The following is a 13,482-nucleotide window of genomic DNA, read 5'->3' on the forward strand; positions in this document are numbered from 1 at the left end:
GAATGAAAAATATTTATTTTACTTTGTTTTTGCCTGTATTCTTTCTATGTGTATCTTCAATATCCTAAGTAGCACATATAGCTCAGTCCCTGTCTGGATTCAATCTCGGTTACAGGTGGCCTCAGATCCACACAGTGCTACTTCCTAGACAGTAGTGAACTCTGAGCCAAAAAACTGGGTCTTCTGCCATGGCTAAATTCTGCACTGTCTAGGTTTCAAGGGGGTGATGTCACATCTGTAACTTACGCTGAGCCCTGAAACATTTACAGTGCAATCTAGTGGGAGATCATACAGTCAGATTCTGAAACCCTACTGACCCGACAATACATCCATGCCAAGACATGGAAATGTTTCCAAAACAGAGGAGGCTTAGGATTATGATATTTGAAATGAATAATTGAAATGTGTGTTTCCGTGTTAACATGTTATGGACAGAAGTGACTTGAATTTACAATGAATTTAGAACATATCACAGTTAAGCACTCTGGTATTTTTGTTGCCCTCTGACATCCTCTCTCTCACAGTCACATTGAGCTCCAGCACTTTTGTGATTAACATACTAAGCACTACCTCCACCTATTTAGTGTATATTCACTGCCACTTGATAAAATGGGTTAAGGCTTCTAAAACTTCAAAATACAAGGCAGGCATTCTCTTGTAGTATTCCTCATAAGCTTTCTTGCAGCCAAATACTTCTGTAGATGCTGCCAATCAAGGTACACAGTAACACTGCGCCTTTTTTAGCAAGCAGCACTTCCTCTTAGATGTTCCTTTCCATTTCTAGAGAAGCTAAAATGTTCCTGTTCCCCTGAGAGCAACACAGTCTCTGGGGGCACTCCAGGAAATGCTCAGTAAATTCTTGCGCAGGTTTCAGCATGTTGGCCTTGATCTTGTTCTGGCAGCAATTAAGGCTAGATCTGTTTCAAAAGGGAGTTTGCTTACTATCTCTTTGACCCAGAAAGTGACGTCACTTCATTCCTGTGCCAATGCTAAGTCAGCCTATTGGCATGGAACAAGAATATTAACATCCCGTTTTCATTAAGAGCCACAGGCTCGGATCACTCGATCTTTCTGTTTGCTGGTTTACAACTGGAACTGCCAGAAAGTGGATGCTAGTTGTTTATGTACAAACACAGTATGGGGCTAAAAAGGAACATATTGATTAACTTGTTTGTATATAAGGTCTTTATATTGAACTCTTAGGCTATTGGACTCTAAGGCTCACAGCCATCTCCACTATACTATTAACAAAGATCCTCTGATCTGATACTGCTTATGATCACTAAGGGTATATATATAGGGATATATTGATCCCAAAAGAAAGGAAGCTGTCCAAGAGAACACTGGCCTAGACTCCACACCTGCCTGCTCTGCAGGAGTCAGCTTGATGCTTGAGGCAAATTAAATAAAAGTAATGTTTCTGAAACTCTGCATGGCCAGAACTCAAATCCTTGAGGATTTAATTAACTTATGTGTGGACTGTTGCTGCCAAAAGACATTCAACTGGAGTCCAAACTGAAGAGGAAGGAAAGCTGTACATAAATCAGTTAGCTCCATCAGTCTTAGCCAAATACTAAGATAAGATTATTATCTCTAACTCTTTCACTCCATAGAATCTTATTGCTTCCCTGAAGTTGGATAGCTGTTGAAAGTCTTAAAACTGATTGTGCTATAGAGGAAGAAAGCAGGAAGGAGTAGGCTCAGTTATAACAATTAATGAAGCAAAGTATTATTGAGACGGGGTATGACACCAAAAGGGCTTTAGGGTATTACATTCGACACTTTTGTTCTACAAGTTTGAACACAAAACCCTTTAAGGCTGCCCGCCTGCAGGGGAGGTAATCCTTCTCTGAATCTTTCTCTAAATAAAGCCGCCACAAGGATTAAACATTTCTTATGGAATCATGCCAGTACCTCCATAAGCCTCAAAAAATAGAAAAATCTGCATGGCCTCTGTATCCAAAAATTTCTTATAAGGGCCAAAAACAGAAAAAAAAACAAAGACATGAGTGGAAAATCCAGTCCACACTTGTAATTTCACTCCTAGCTCCCTGAATTATTGATGTTGTACTCACACAGGCAGCTTTAAGGACTAATCTTACCAGAAGTCTAGCAATTTTGGGGTTTCTGAATCTCAGAAGGACAATCTGGCCTTCCCTATGCATTGCAATACCAGCTCCATACACCCACGGTAGTGACAAACCCGTCTTGTAGTGCTTTCTCAAACCTTTGATTGTGATTGTCCGGGGGAATCACACAGGGGTCACCAGAGGATTCCAAAAATGTTGGTGCAAAGTAATAAAAAGTTTTTTTATTATTCACTTCTTGTGACTACTTGAAAAAATCCTTTTCAGGCTATTCATCTGATGACGTTACTAAAAGTATCAGGGTGATGCAAAGCTGTAAAATTGAAATGCCAGTCTGGTCTAAGATCAGTGTACCACCAGACATGTGAGTGAAGGTGCAATTCATTCCTGCCCGATTTCAAAGATTGAGTATAATGATAAACACTTGAAAATGGTTTTTATTTTGCTTTTTAAAAAGTATTTTTTTTTAAATATCAACATCATTACATACAGTACTTCAAATGAGAACTGTTACAATAGTCAGAGAATGTGTTCTCAATTTCAAGGCTTTGAATTCCACAGGGACGTTAACTGATGTAAGCATGGCTATGATTGTGTAAAAATATGTTCAGATATTGAATTTATAATCAATTAATTAGCAGACTTTTTCACAGAAACTTTGTAAAAACACAACTGGGAAAGGTTTACTTGTTTGATGAGGAACCTTGGGATCAATTAAATACTTTTTATCTCATCACATGGTGTTCGAAAGCAGATCTTGTCAAACCTGGAGGTTGTACGATGTAGGATCTAGTTGCTAGGCTTTTTATTTGAAGTTTTTTTTTCCTCTCTCTCTCTTCTTTAGGTCTGGTTTGCCGTTGTGGGTGGGGATAGGAGGGAGGGAGCTGGGGGGCCGAAGTTTTGTTCTGGGTTTTGATTACTATTTTTTTCATAAATGTTTACATAAATAAATACATTTCAAATATATTTTAAAAACAAAAAAATGCTATAGAAAGAAGTAGTTCTGGGTGGTAATTCCTGCTTCCTTTCACACAGAAACAGCAATGCTGTCCTTACAATAGAGTACATCAGAGTTCTGGGTGGAATATCTAAGCACGTCATAAGAATGATGGGCTTTAGTTGCAATTTTTCTAGACCAAAAGCATTTGTAATACTTCAATATTTCATAGCTGCAGTGCAGCATCATTTAAAGGCCAAGTGACTAACTTTAAATTCTTTGAAAATAAAGTAGTCAGTAACCCCGAGAATATGGTCCACGCCTCCAGCAAGTGATTGTTCTACAGTAATCATCCACAAATGAAGGATGCTGAATATGAATGTGGGAGGTCTTGTCAAGGACATGTTGTACGATCTATACTTGAGATAACAAAATGAAGGTATTTATATGAAGAAAAAACACTAGCCATCAAAGCAAAGTTTCAGCCTTCAAGAGGCATCTTAATTAGAGATGTGTCTATGATATTAAAAACTTTGATTTGGCACCATTAAAATAGTAATAGCCACAAACTGGGGAAAACAAAGAAATGCAGCTCACATCTATAAAACATTCTGAAGTCTTTGTTTAAATTAGGAACTAAACATGATTGCCTAAGCAGAACATAATTATTCAACCCTCAAAGTAAAGCAGCTGTGATCTCCTCACATAGATGCTTGGCTAATCTTAACCAGCAGGCTTGAAAAATCTAGTGGGAGTTTGTAGGTGTAAAACTTAAAAAAATTGAAATGCAGAAGGCTTTAACCATTTTTTTCTAGGGTTTACTTGAATTCAAGTCTCTAAAGTCCCTTCTTTATCTGAAGACAGAAATGGCATTCAGTCGTACTACGTCTGACTGCAAGGTGCGATACTCCAATATCAGAGTTGGAATCTCTATTACGTTATTTTAAAATTATAAAATTATGTATTATTGATGCAAAGCAAAACAAAACGTTTAGAATGTAGAAACTGTAAATTTGCTATCGCAGACAAAGCTCTTTTTAAGTCGTGGGAACATCACAGCTGTTTTGCAGAGTTTTGTTGTTATCACTGATAAATGATTTAAATTATTCATAAAACTTTAGAGCTGACAGAGTACCAATAACAATACAATGGCAACAGTAACTCGATGCCAGATCATGTCAGCTTCTAGATTCTATTGGACATGATCCTTGTGTTTAACTTCCTAAAAAAGGACCTCAGTTTGCAGATCTTGCATTTCTTCTTCTTGGATTTGTTCTTTCTGAGGTAAACCTCATCCCAGTGGTCCTCCTCCTCTTCCCCAGCCCAGGGTCCCCAAACACCACCATTTATTTCAGGGTTGGCCCGAGGGTCTTCAGCTGGATAGCGGACTGGAATTGCTGTACGGTTGTAATAGGCCAACCTGGCCAGCAGTTCCTTCACCACATCTCTCCGCTGCTCAGAGAGGTCGTAGCGCTCAAAGGGGTCGCCAGTAATGTTGAAAAGCCACACAGACTTCTGGATGTCCATAGGTCTCTCCAGGTTCCACCAGTTCCCCGGGAAGTTGGTCAGTGTCTGCGGAGGGATCCAGTCACTGTACCCCGGATCTCCTGTCAATAACTTCCAGTCCCCAACCCGGATGGAAGCCTGAACTGCTGTGTTCCAGATCCGGTAGCCTTCCTGCCAAGAGCCAGACTTGGCATGGTTATAGAGTGGATCGATGTTGTGCAGGATCTCCAGGCGTGGAGATTCCTTGCTTTCACTGATGGTTGGCCACTGATCATACCCATCCAGCCCTTCAGTGGCTGAGATATTGCCCCCAGCCAGCCCAACCAAAGTTGGGTACCAGTCAGTGATGTGGATCAAAGCCTTGCTCACCCGCCTCCTACGCTTCAGAAGAGGGCTGTGCACGAACCCAAGTCCCCGGATTCCCCCTTCCCAGTAAGTGCCCTTGCGACCTCGAAGGGGCCAGTTGCTGCCTCCTGAGAAAGGCTGCCCACCGTTGTCAGTTGAGAAAATAATCACACTGTTTTGGTAGTAGCCATACTTGCGCAGGGCATAGGTCACGTTCCTGACTGCCTCATCCACACAGGAGACCATAGCGGCATACTTGCGCCGGGCCACGTTTCCCATCCCCCTGTACTTGTAGATATACTCTTTTGGAGACTGCAGAGGTGTGTGCACTGCCTGGAAGGAGAGGTAGATGAAGATGGGCTGCTGAGGGTCATGGGTGGCCAGGATCTTCCTGACCCTCTGTGTGTAAAGATGAGTGGAGTATTTGCCTCCCTGACCCCAGGCCACATTCTCCCCTTCATGCAGGTCATAGCCACACATACCCGGCCCATCACAGGAGTCATAGGTGTAATAGTCCACACTGCCCGTCAGCGAGCCAAAGTAGGTATCAAAGCCTCTTCGAGTGGGCAGGCACTCCTTCTTGTAGAAGCCCAGGTGCCACTTGCCCACCATGTGGGTGGCGTAGCCTGCTTCCTGTAGCTTCTGAGGGAGGGTGACCTGGTCGAACGGCAGGCAGTTGGGCTGGCGAGGCCGGATTATAGAGTGCTGAAGGCCTGTGTGTATCTGATACCTTTAAAAGAGAAGATTTCTATTTATTAGAAAGGCACACAATGAAAGGAAAAGTATGTTTTGCTTATACAATATTAGCAAAATCAAATAGCCCTCAGTTTGTAAAATTGAATCAACTACAAGATAACCAATCACTTAGATTAAGAACGTGTCAAACACACAGTTCCAAAACTATAAATGCAACAAGTCAATTTTATCATTCTTACCTTACCTCAGTGTTACTAGAATTCATATTATACATAATGATGTCAACAGTAAGAGTGTTCTAATGCACTCAAGCAATGTGCCTTGAGATTCTAGTAAAAAGGCCTTCACAAAACACAAATATAAAGATTATTCACAAACCCACAAACCCACATTGTGAATAAGCCCTTCAGTCTTGTTTTAAAAGTCTTGTAATAATAATTACAGAAAAGGTATTTGTTAAAAGAGGGCAAAATGTGTTAAAACATTACACTTGTTTTGGAAACTTTCCAATATGGTTGGAGACAGTCTGTTTGATACTTGTTTGAAACTGCAGGGGCTATGTCTTGCACTAGCAGAATTTGCATGTGCATTGTTTGTAAAATAAAAGATTTCCATACCACAGGGATGATGACATCAATGAGCGCCATCATTTGTCAGAGGTGGAAATTGATTAAGACAATTGGAAGAAAATGAAAAGATGAGTAGCTAATTCATCTTATTTTACAAAGTTTTTGAGACTATTAATGACTGGTTAATCAGCCATGGCTGCTAACTTTGAATTTATACATGTAGAAAGGGGAAAGTAAGCGGTCCTGAGATAGCTGATTTCCTGTACAATTATGATTGCATAATTATTAAGTTAATTATTATTTATATCTGTAATGCATTGTGACCGCTGCTCTTAACTTCCAACTTAACCTTGAATGAATGTTTAGTAGTGTCTCACACCAATAGGCAATCTAAAAAGCTTGAAGAGGAAATTACTTTGCTGAGGATCTTAAAAATGGCAGCACCATTATGGTGATGCTGATTGATGTGCAGTGTCTACTGAAAATTTCTACAGTCTCTCCAAAGCGTCTGGTTTATGTTAGAACTATAACTCGATTTTATGCTTCGCCAGCATATATACTAAAATTGGAAAGATACACAGAAGATTAGTATGGCCTCTTAGCAAGGATGACATGGAAATTTGTGAAGGTTATTGGTCTGGAACATATATTAATCTTCTGAGAGTAACATTTACACTATAAAACCTGACCGGAATCAATCCCTTTGTCCTTCTCATTCCTGAAAGATTTGCGTTTTGTGTAATCTGAGCTAAAATCATTTAAACACCCTATTATGACAGCTTTCAAAGACTTTCTTTGAAGACAGAAAGTAACTTTCTGGTATATCACCTGTTAGCTAGGATTTACCTTTAGTATCAGAGGCCAAGGGAGGTATGTAATCGAATTTGAATGCCAGTGATAACATTAAAGCTAAATGGATTTTTATTGAATTTAGTTTTATAGATTACTGATAATCATTTGTAGATTCTTCACATCAAAAGCAAAATGCTCTAACATTTGCACTATCAAAGGAACCCCCCTTAAACTTCCTGTCCTGTATATAATAAGAAACTAAAGAGTTACACAACATACAGTATCATCAGTTTTAATATAATACTGCAAGTTTTCAGTTATTTAAGTTTGTGTTAACCGTTTTTCCTATCCTATATATTAATTTGCTTCCCTTGAGCAGATTGGTCTTGTCAAGCCTTTTCAGAAGCTGCTTTTAATTAAAAATTGGGTTAGTCAGGCGAACAGTCTGAGGAGAAACAGTACTGAGAATCAAGTGGAACACACAGTAAGACACACAAAACTAAATAAATGCAACAATGGGAAAAGGTGGGTGATATAAACTTGTCTGTTAATTATGTTCCTAATTGCCTCTCCAAGGTCTGTCCACTGATAGTCACTTAAATTTACAAATGATTGATTCATTGATTAATTAAATAAACCCAGCAGGAGTCTTTGAAAACAACTCCACATCCATTCAACTGAGATAAAGGAAAAGGATAAAAAAAATGGTCCATTTTAAAGTGAACACTAGAATAGTCAGTTCATTTTAGTTGCTGCAACAAAACAATTCCTGGCACGATGGCTGTTGATATGTTGCCAATTTATATGATTACATTGAAGAGCCTTTTGATGGAAAGTACTGCCAACAGCTATTTCTCAAGTAATTTAAATATTAAGGAAGATCCACTTTTTTTCTTTTTAACAATATTTAAAGTACTGTATGTGTGGTTTTAACTCAGTCCTTGTATTAAAATATGGTTCATTTACAAAGTTGTATCAATGCTATGCTTTCCTGCCTAGTTTGTCAAGGATAGATGCTATTCAGTGGACTTACTTCTAACCAAACCTAAAAGACAAAAACAAATCTCATTTAAATACCCTGACTGTTGCCAGTTTAGAATTTTTATTTCTGGCTACCCAGTTTCATATCCAGTTTGGGTATATATGATGTTTCTGAAAGGCTATTGGTAAGTAGAGATTTTGTCAAGAATGTATTTCAGTGTCAAAAAAATTTTTAGATGTTTTTTTATAGATTTCTACCATTCCAAAAAAATTATGGGTTTACATTTTAATGTTTATGGGAATTATGCCAGTCCCAAATTACTCTGACTTCCAAATTGAAAATGTTAAAGATTAGAACCAACTCCATCATCTCCACTGGTTGAATCTCAGAGTGTGGGGCACAGACTTCTCAGGTCTCATTGATATTGCTTGGAGAAAGTCATTAGCATATTAGTCTGAATAAAAACAACAATGCCTTCAATAGCCTTAACAAATGTTAACATAACAAATAGATAAACTAATATGATCAACATGCACATTTTCTCACTTACGTCTTCTGTAATAATACTTTTTAGGTCTTTAACGACATGACAGAAATAAGAATTTAAGATGTTCACTGTCACTTGGATTGGGTCCGTGCTATTTAACAGGCAATCTCAGAAATGTATTAATCTTTTAGAGACTTCTGTTCTTAATGCTTAAATCTGCATGTTGGTTTCAGTCCTCTCCTCTTCAATGCCTCATTCATGCTTTTTTATACTTCATGTTGTTTCACTGTTGTAACAAGCAACTCAAGTGTTTTCCAACTTCCCAATTTGTTCACTTGCACTACAATCTACCCTCCTTTAATTGTTATGTCTATTTTGGGGGGCTTCTAAGTGCAATGAAATTGATTTTACATTCCTACCATCTCATCCCATACTCTTTTCCCACGCACTTCATTCTGTGCCACATACACGCATCTGTCACGATTTTTCTATTACTCTTATGGCCATTCATTTTTTTCTTTGCATAAACAGTGTGTGTAGGTCCTCCTCTTCCGGTCATGGTATGGACAACCTGCTTGTACACCCATATGCATTTTACTGAGCAGCACTTCTGAAGATTTCCTGAAGGAAATTAGTTTCCTTAATTTAGTTTAGAGATTTCATGAGGAGGCACACAAACATACAGTGCCTAATTTCAAGGAAACTCAAGTTTGCTTGTCAAAGATTTGAGAAGAATGTTAATGTTCATTGGGTCACCATCATGGTGATGTCCTGTAAGTGGGATGAGATTTCACGAAGACAGAAGATTATGTGACTATTTAGTTTGGGTTTTTTTGATTAAATGTTTAAAGAATTCTGCAAACAACTATAACAAATAAAGTTAGAATTTTCATGACAGAAATTTCTGAATTGCATTGATAGTACTGTAATAGCTTTGATAGTGTTTAAATAATACCTCAGCTGTTATAATGTAGTGAATAACTGAATGAATAACTGCTAACAAACTAACTTCAATAGTTTATGTCTTACTTTGCCAAAGTAAGCTCTGATTATGATGCGTCTGTGGTGTTGCCTTGATCTTTTTCACACTGTTAACACCAAAGTAATGTCTGGAAGTATTGCTCTAGAGATAAATGGTGATACTCCTGACATTTTCAGGTAAACTGTGAAAGAGCTTCTCTTCATACGTCAGTCACTTTTATATCTGGTGCCAAGAGGATTATCACTTACCACACATTTTGAAAAGCAGTCAAATTCCATTCAAAATAACAATCTCACAGTACCATGCTTATCTCTGGGCTTTTTCAAATTTAAAAGACAGAATCTTCTGCTAACTACAGCCAAAATTAAATTTTGCTGTTCCTGAATCTCTTTTCCTTGCCAAGAAATTAGAAGCTATGAAATGATGTTGTTTTTCAGCTAAATGTACCATACAATTCATCTTTCTAGTGATGAGGCTGTTTTTCTTCAGTGAAACTGCTGCCAGTGAATGTATTTTAAATGTGTGGCCAGGCATGCTTTTCTTTTGCAGCGAGAGAAAGCAATATATTGTTCTTGTCCATATCAGGGATCTTTTTGGAATTTTAGTTTCCACCTGAGGATTTTCCGTTCTTAATGACATACAGTGCAGTCCGATGTTATTTTGCCCTAATGCAATTAATTCACGGTTTGACAAAATGAATTAACTTCACAGTCTGGGAAGAACACAAGCCTGAAATAGACAGGAATTTCCCTTTAAGCAGCAGCTGGAAAAATGAAGCTTAAAAATATCTACCTGATGCAGACATTTTATGCAAGAATAAAACAACTGCCCAGAAACCATGAGATATGTCAAAATCCTTTCCCTGTAAATCTTTGAAAAATGGGTAAAATGTTTTATGTGATGATGATACTAGAATGCCCTGCTATAGGAAAGGCTATAAAAAGAAACACTGAAAAAAAAATGGTTTGCTAGGAAATAAAAAAATATCAAAAAGTATCACTGTTATACTTTACATATGCCATAGCATGATACAAAAAAAAACAAAGAAACAAAAACAAAGTAAAAAAATGTCAAATAAAAATACAAACATAAATGAATAACATATTCCAAAGAAATTATATAATTTGATATTTTTGTTGGACTATTTTGGTGAGTAATAACTTCTGATTCCATTGTCCTTGGCTTTATAACGTAAGACATATGTAAACAGTGATGTAGAAGCATTGTTAAAAATCTCACTTAAGTCTATTAAGTGGAATTTGGCACAGCCTTTTGAATGTCATTATGGACTGCTTTAAAGCTCTTTCAATTCTAAGTCAAAAGGTATTCACTAGGTTAATATGCACCACTGATAAGTTGCAGCGTATTTTCTGAGAAAACACTCCTGCCAAGAGGCGCTTCCAACATCATCTTGGTTTATGACAAGAGATGAAACACATGCCAGGATGCATAGTTTGGGAGAACTGTTTGCATACATAGTTTATTCATATGAGGAGATCCACCAGATAATTACATTTACAAATTAAGTTCAGTGTTTAGTGTTCAGGCAATTGCTAGATCATGCAAGACAGGCACCGAGATATTTCTAAAGTATCTGAAACCTAGATAATCATGGCTTCAGGGCTTTTTTTAACTTGGCAAAGAGTAATAACAAGTAATTTGAGAAACTGCTGATTCAAACAATGACATTGTTAACCTTTTATGGACAGAAAAATGAAAAGCCAAGCCTGTTTTTCCTTTACAGAAATGTCATGTGTCTAACCCTTATTTTCCAATGCATATTAAGCCTATTTTAGCATCACCATAACATTGTACTTCATATTTTGGAAGGGGTGCACCCAATTCAAATATTTTTGACCCTGGCGATACAATATTCTTTCTTTACCGTATTCACTTTTTTTTTCCTGAATCATGTCCATGAAAAATACTATTGAAGGTAATGACTGTTATCGTTTCAACTGTTATTTTGAAACGTTATATTTGAAACTGTGTGTACCGGTACTGCATTCCGACTTTATAACAGGCTATATAAAGGACACTTGGATATACTTACACTGAAATGTAAACGTGCACAATCACATCTAGTTTTCTCGGTTTCCTGCACATTCACAGTTGTTAAATCTTTGTGTACCTGTTCGTGAGTAAATATAAAAGGACCTGGAAAGGTTAACCCTTACCTGCCCGTGATCAGCTGACTTCGCGAAGGAGTACAAATGGGTTGAATGTAGTAGTTCTCCAGTTTGACACCTTCGGAAGCCAGTTTATCCAGAGTCGGAGTTTGAATATCCGACCCGTGGTAACCAACATCATGAAACCCCTGGTCATCGGTCAGTATGAAAATAATATGGGGTTGTTTTCCTGTTGTTGTTAAGGTCGAGCTTTTGTCGTAGTCTGGTGCCGGCTCATTCTCTACTATGCTGGGTTTCATCCAGTCCCAGGACAAATAGCCAAAACTCAACAGACTCACCAGAGAGAATCCGGTGAGGGCATGCACTGCCATGGCTCTTTAATTTTTGAAAATAAACGTTAAAGACAATCCATTGTAAAAACGTTATAATTCCCTCGTTAATTTATGTAAATCAATAAGTAAAGATTAATAAATTAAAAAATATAAATAAAACATACATAAATGATCTATAATATTGAATACGTGGATACTTGTGAAATTAGGCATAGATTCAAAGGCCTTTTTAACTTAAAAACAGAAGTAACCATTTTAGTAGATAAATGGGAACGGCTGTTATAGTTGTTTCCAACAAAAAGGTATCAGTGCATTCATATAATGTTATGTCATTCAATATAATAAAGTAATAATAATAATAATAATAATGTATTTTTATTCTAAGTAGAAGACGATTTGAAAAAAAAAGTCAATGATTCAATTCACCCATGTTGATGCGTCCAGAAAAACGCTGTCATTTACAACAGATTCTGATGCAGAAAGCTGATCTGGCTACCTCTAAGGCGTCCATTGCAGTCTGGACTAACTTTTATAACTTTTTAAAAGCGGCTCAAAAGTTTCTTCCCTCTGCGATTCTGTTAACCCCGCCCGCTTGTCTTCGGAATAACCAATGGAAATACTGTGCTGAACGCCCTCGGCATCTAAGAGCAAATGAAGCTCCAGAGCAGGAAAGCGTGAGCCTTCAGAATTCTTGAGGACTTTACAGCAGCTGTTGCACATGCAGAGCGCGCAGATCCATTCATTACAGAACGTTCCACAAACACAGAGGACCTGCACAACGCCTACAGGTTATATAAACTGAGCACTGTGCACAGAGCTGTTCTTTATCATTGTAATTGTTATTTACGAAGACACTGTTGAAAATAGATTGTAAAATAGATATGATATATAGACACTATTATTTATCTTCATACACTATCTGTAAAGTCAGAAAAAATGCAAACATTTAAAGGATTCCTTCAATTGAAAAATGGATCAAATAATTATTGCGGCTGCAGAATACTGTTTGAAAGATGCGTAGAAATTAATTCCAAGGGGTTAAATCTGCTGTTGTCAACCATACTTTAGATACCTTATCTCCTTTTTTAATCTGTTTTGCAAACAACTGGGTCAAATTCTTCAAAAGTGATTATCTCTTGCCAACAGAAAGAGTCGACCAGTCTGGCAAGAACAGACGCAGTAATTTCCTGATGGCTTGTGTTTTTGGTGTGCGTGTGCTCTGCATTTGCATCGACTGGCAGGAACGCGTAGTTCATGAAGGTCAACACAACCACATGAGACGTTTTGTGTGTGAAAGACTAACTTTCCATTTAAGGTTATTTTACTTGTAACGGGGAACAGAATATCTGTGTTTAAGGTATAGTAATTATGTATTAAATTCAGCAGCTTCAGTTTTAACTAGAGAGACCTCCTGTGTGCATATAACAACTGTCTTGGCACCACTGCACTGGTTACTTGAGAATTTCAATCTTGATTTTTAATGTCTTTTGGTGTCTTATAAAGCAGCCATGATGGTACAGCATATGTATGGAAATTATTGAGATAGAGTTATTCCTTGATTTTACTTGAACTCAGAATATTCTAATCTCTTGAATTTATGTGTGACAAAAGCATTTTCCAGCGCAACCCCATGGCTGT

At 37.7% G+C, this 13,482-nt stretch overlaps 1 protein-coding gene and 1 non-coding gene across 2 annotated transcripts; one reads left to right on the top strand and one right to left on the bottom strand.

The window, feature by feature from the left end:
• Positions 1 to 2,506: 2,506 nt before the first annotated feature.
• On the bottom strand, positions 2,507 to 12,344 carry arsib (arylsulfatase family, member Ib). The gene is made up of 2 exons (XM_088933193.1): positions 11,561 to 12,344; positions 2,507 to 5,605 (listed from the first exon to the last, which is right to left on the bottom strand). The coding sequence occupies exons 1-2, from the start codon at positions 11,881 to 11,883 to the stop codon at positions 4,210 to 4,212; spliced, it is 1,719 nt and encodes a 572-aa protein (XP_088789319.1). The 5' UTR covers positions 11,884 to 12,344; the 3' UTR covers positions 2,507 to 4,209.
• On the top strand, positions 6,680 to 6,782 carry LOC148821178 (U6 spliceosomal RNA). Its single transcript, XR_016094166.1, has one exon. It is a non-coding gene; the product is annotated as a U6 spliceosomal RNA (small nuclear RNA).
• Positions 12,345 to 13,482: the final 1,138 nt, after the last annotated feature.

This window comes from Atractosteus spatula, chromosome 14 (genome assembly GCF_055471065.1).
Source record: "Atractosteus spatula isolate fAtrSpa1 chromosome 14, fAtrSpa1.hap1, whole genome shotgun sequence".
Classification (NCBI taxonomy): domain Eukaryota; kingdom Metazoa; phylum Chordata; class Actinopteri; order Semionotiformes; family Lepisosteidae; genus Atractosteus; species Atractosteus spatula.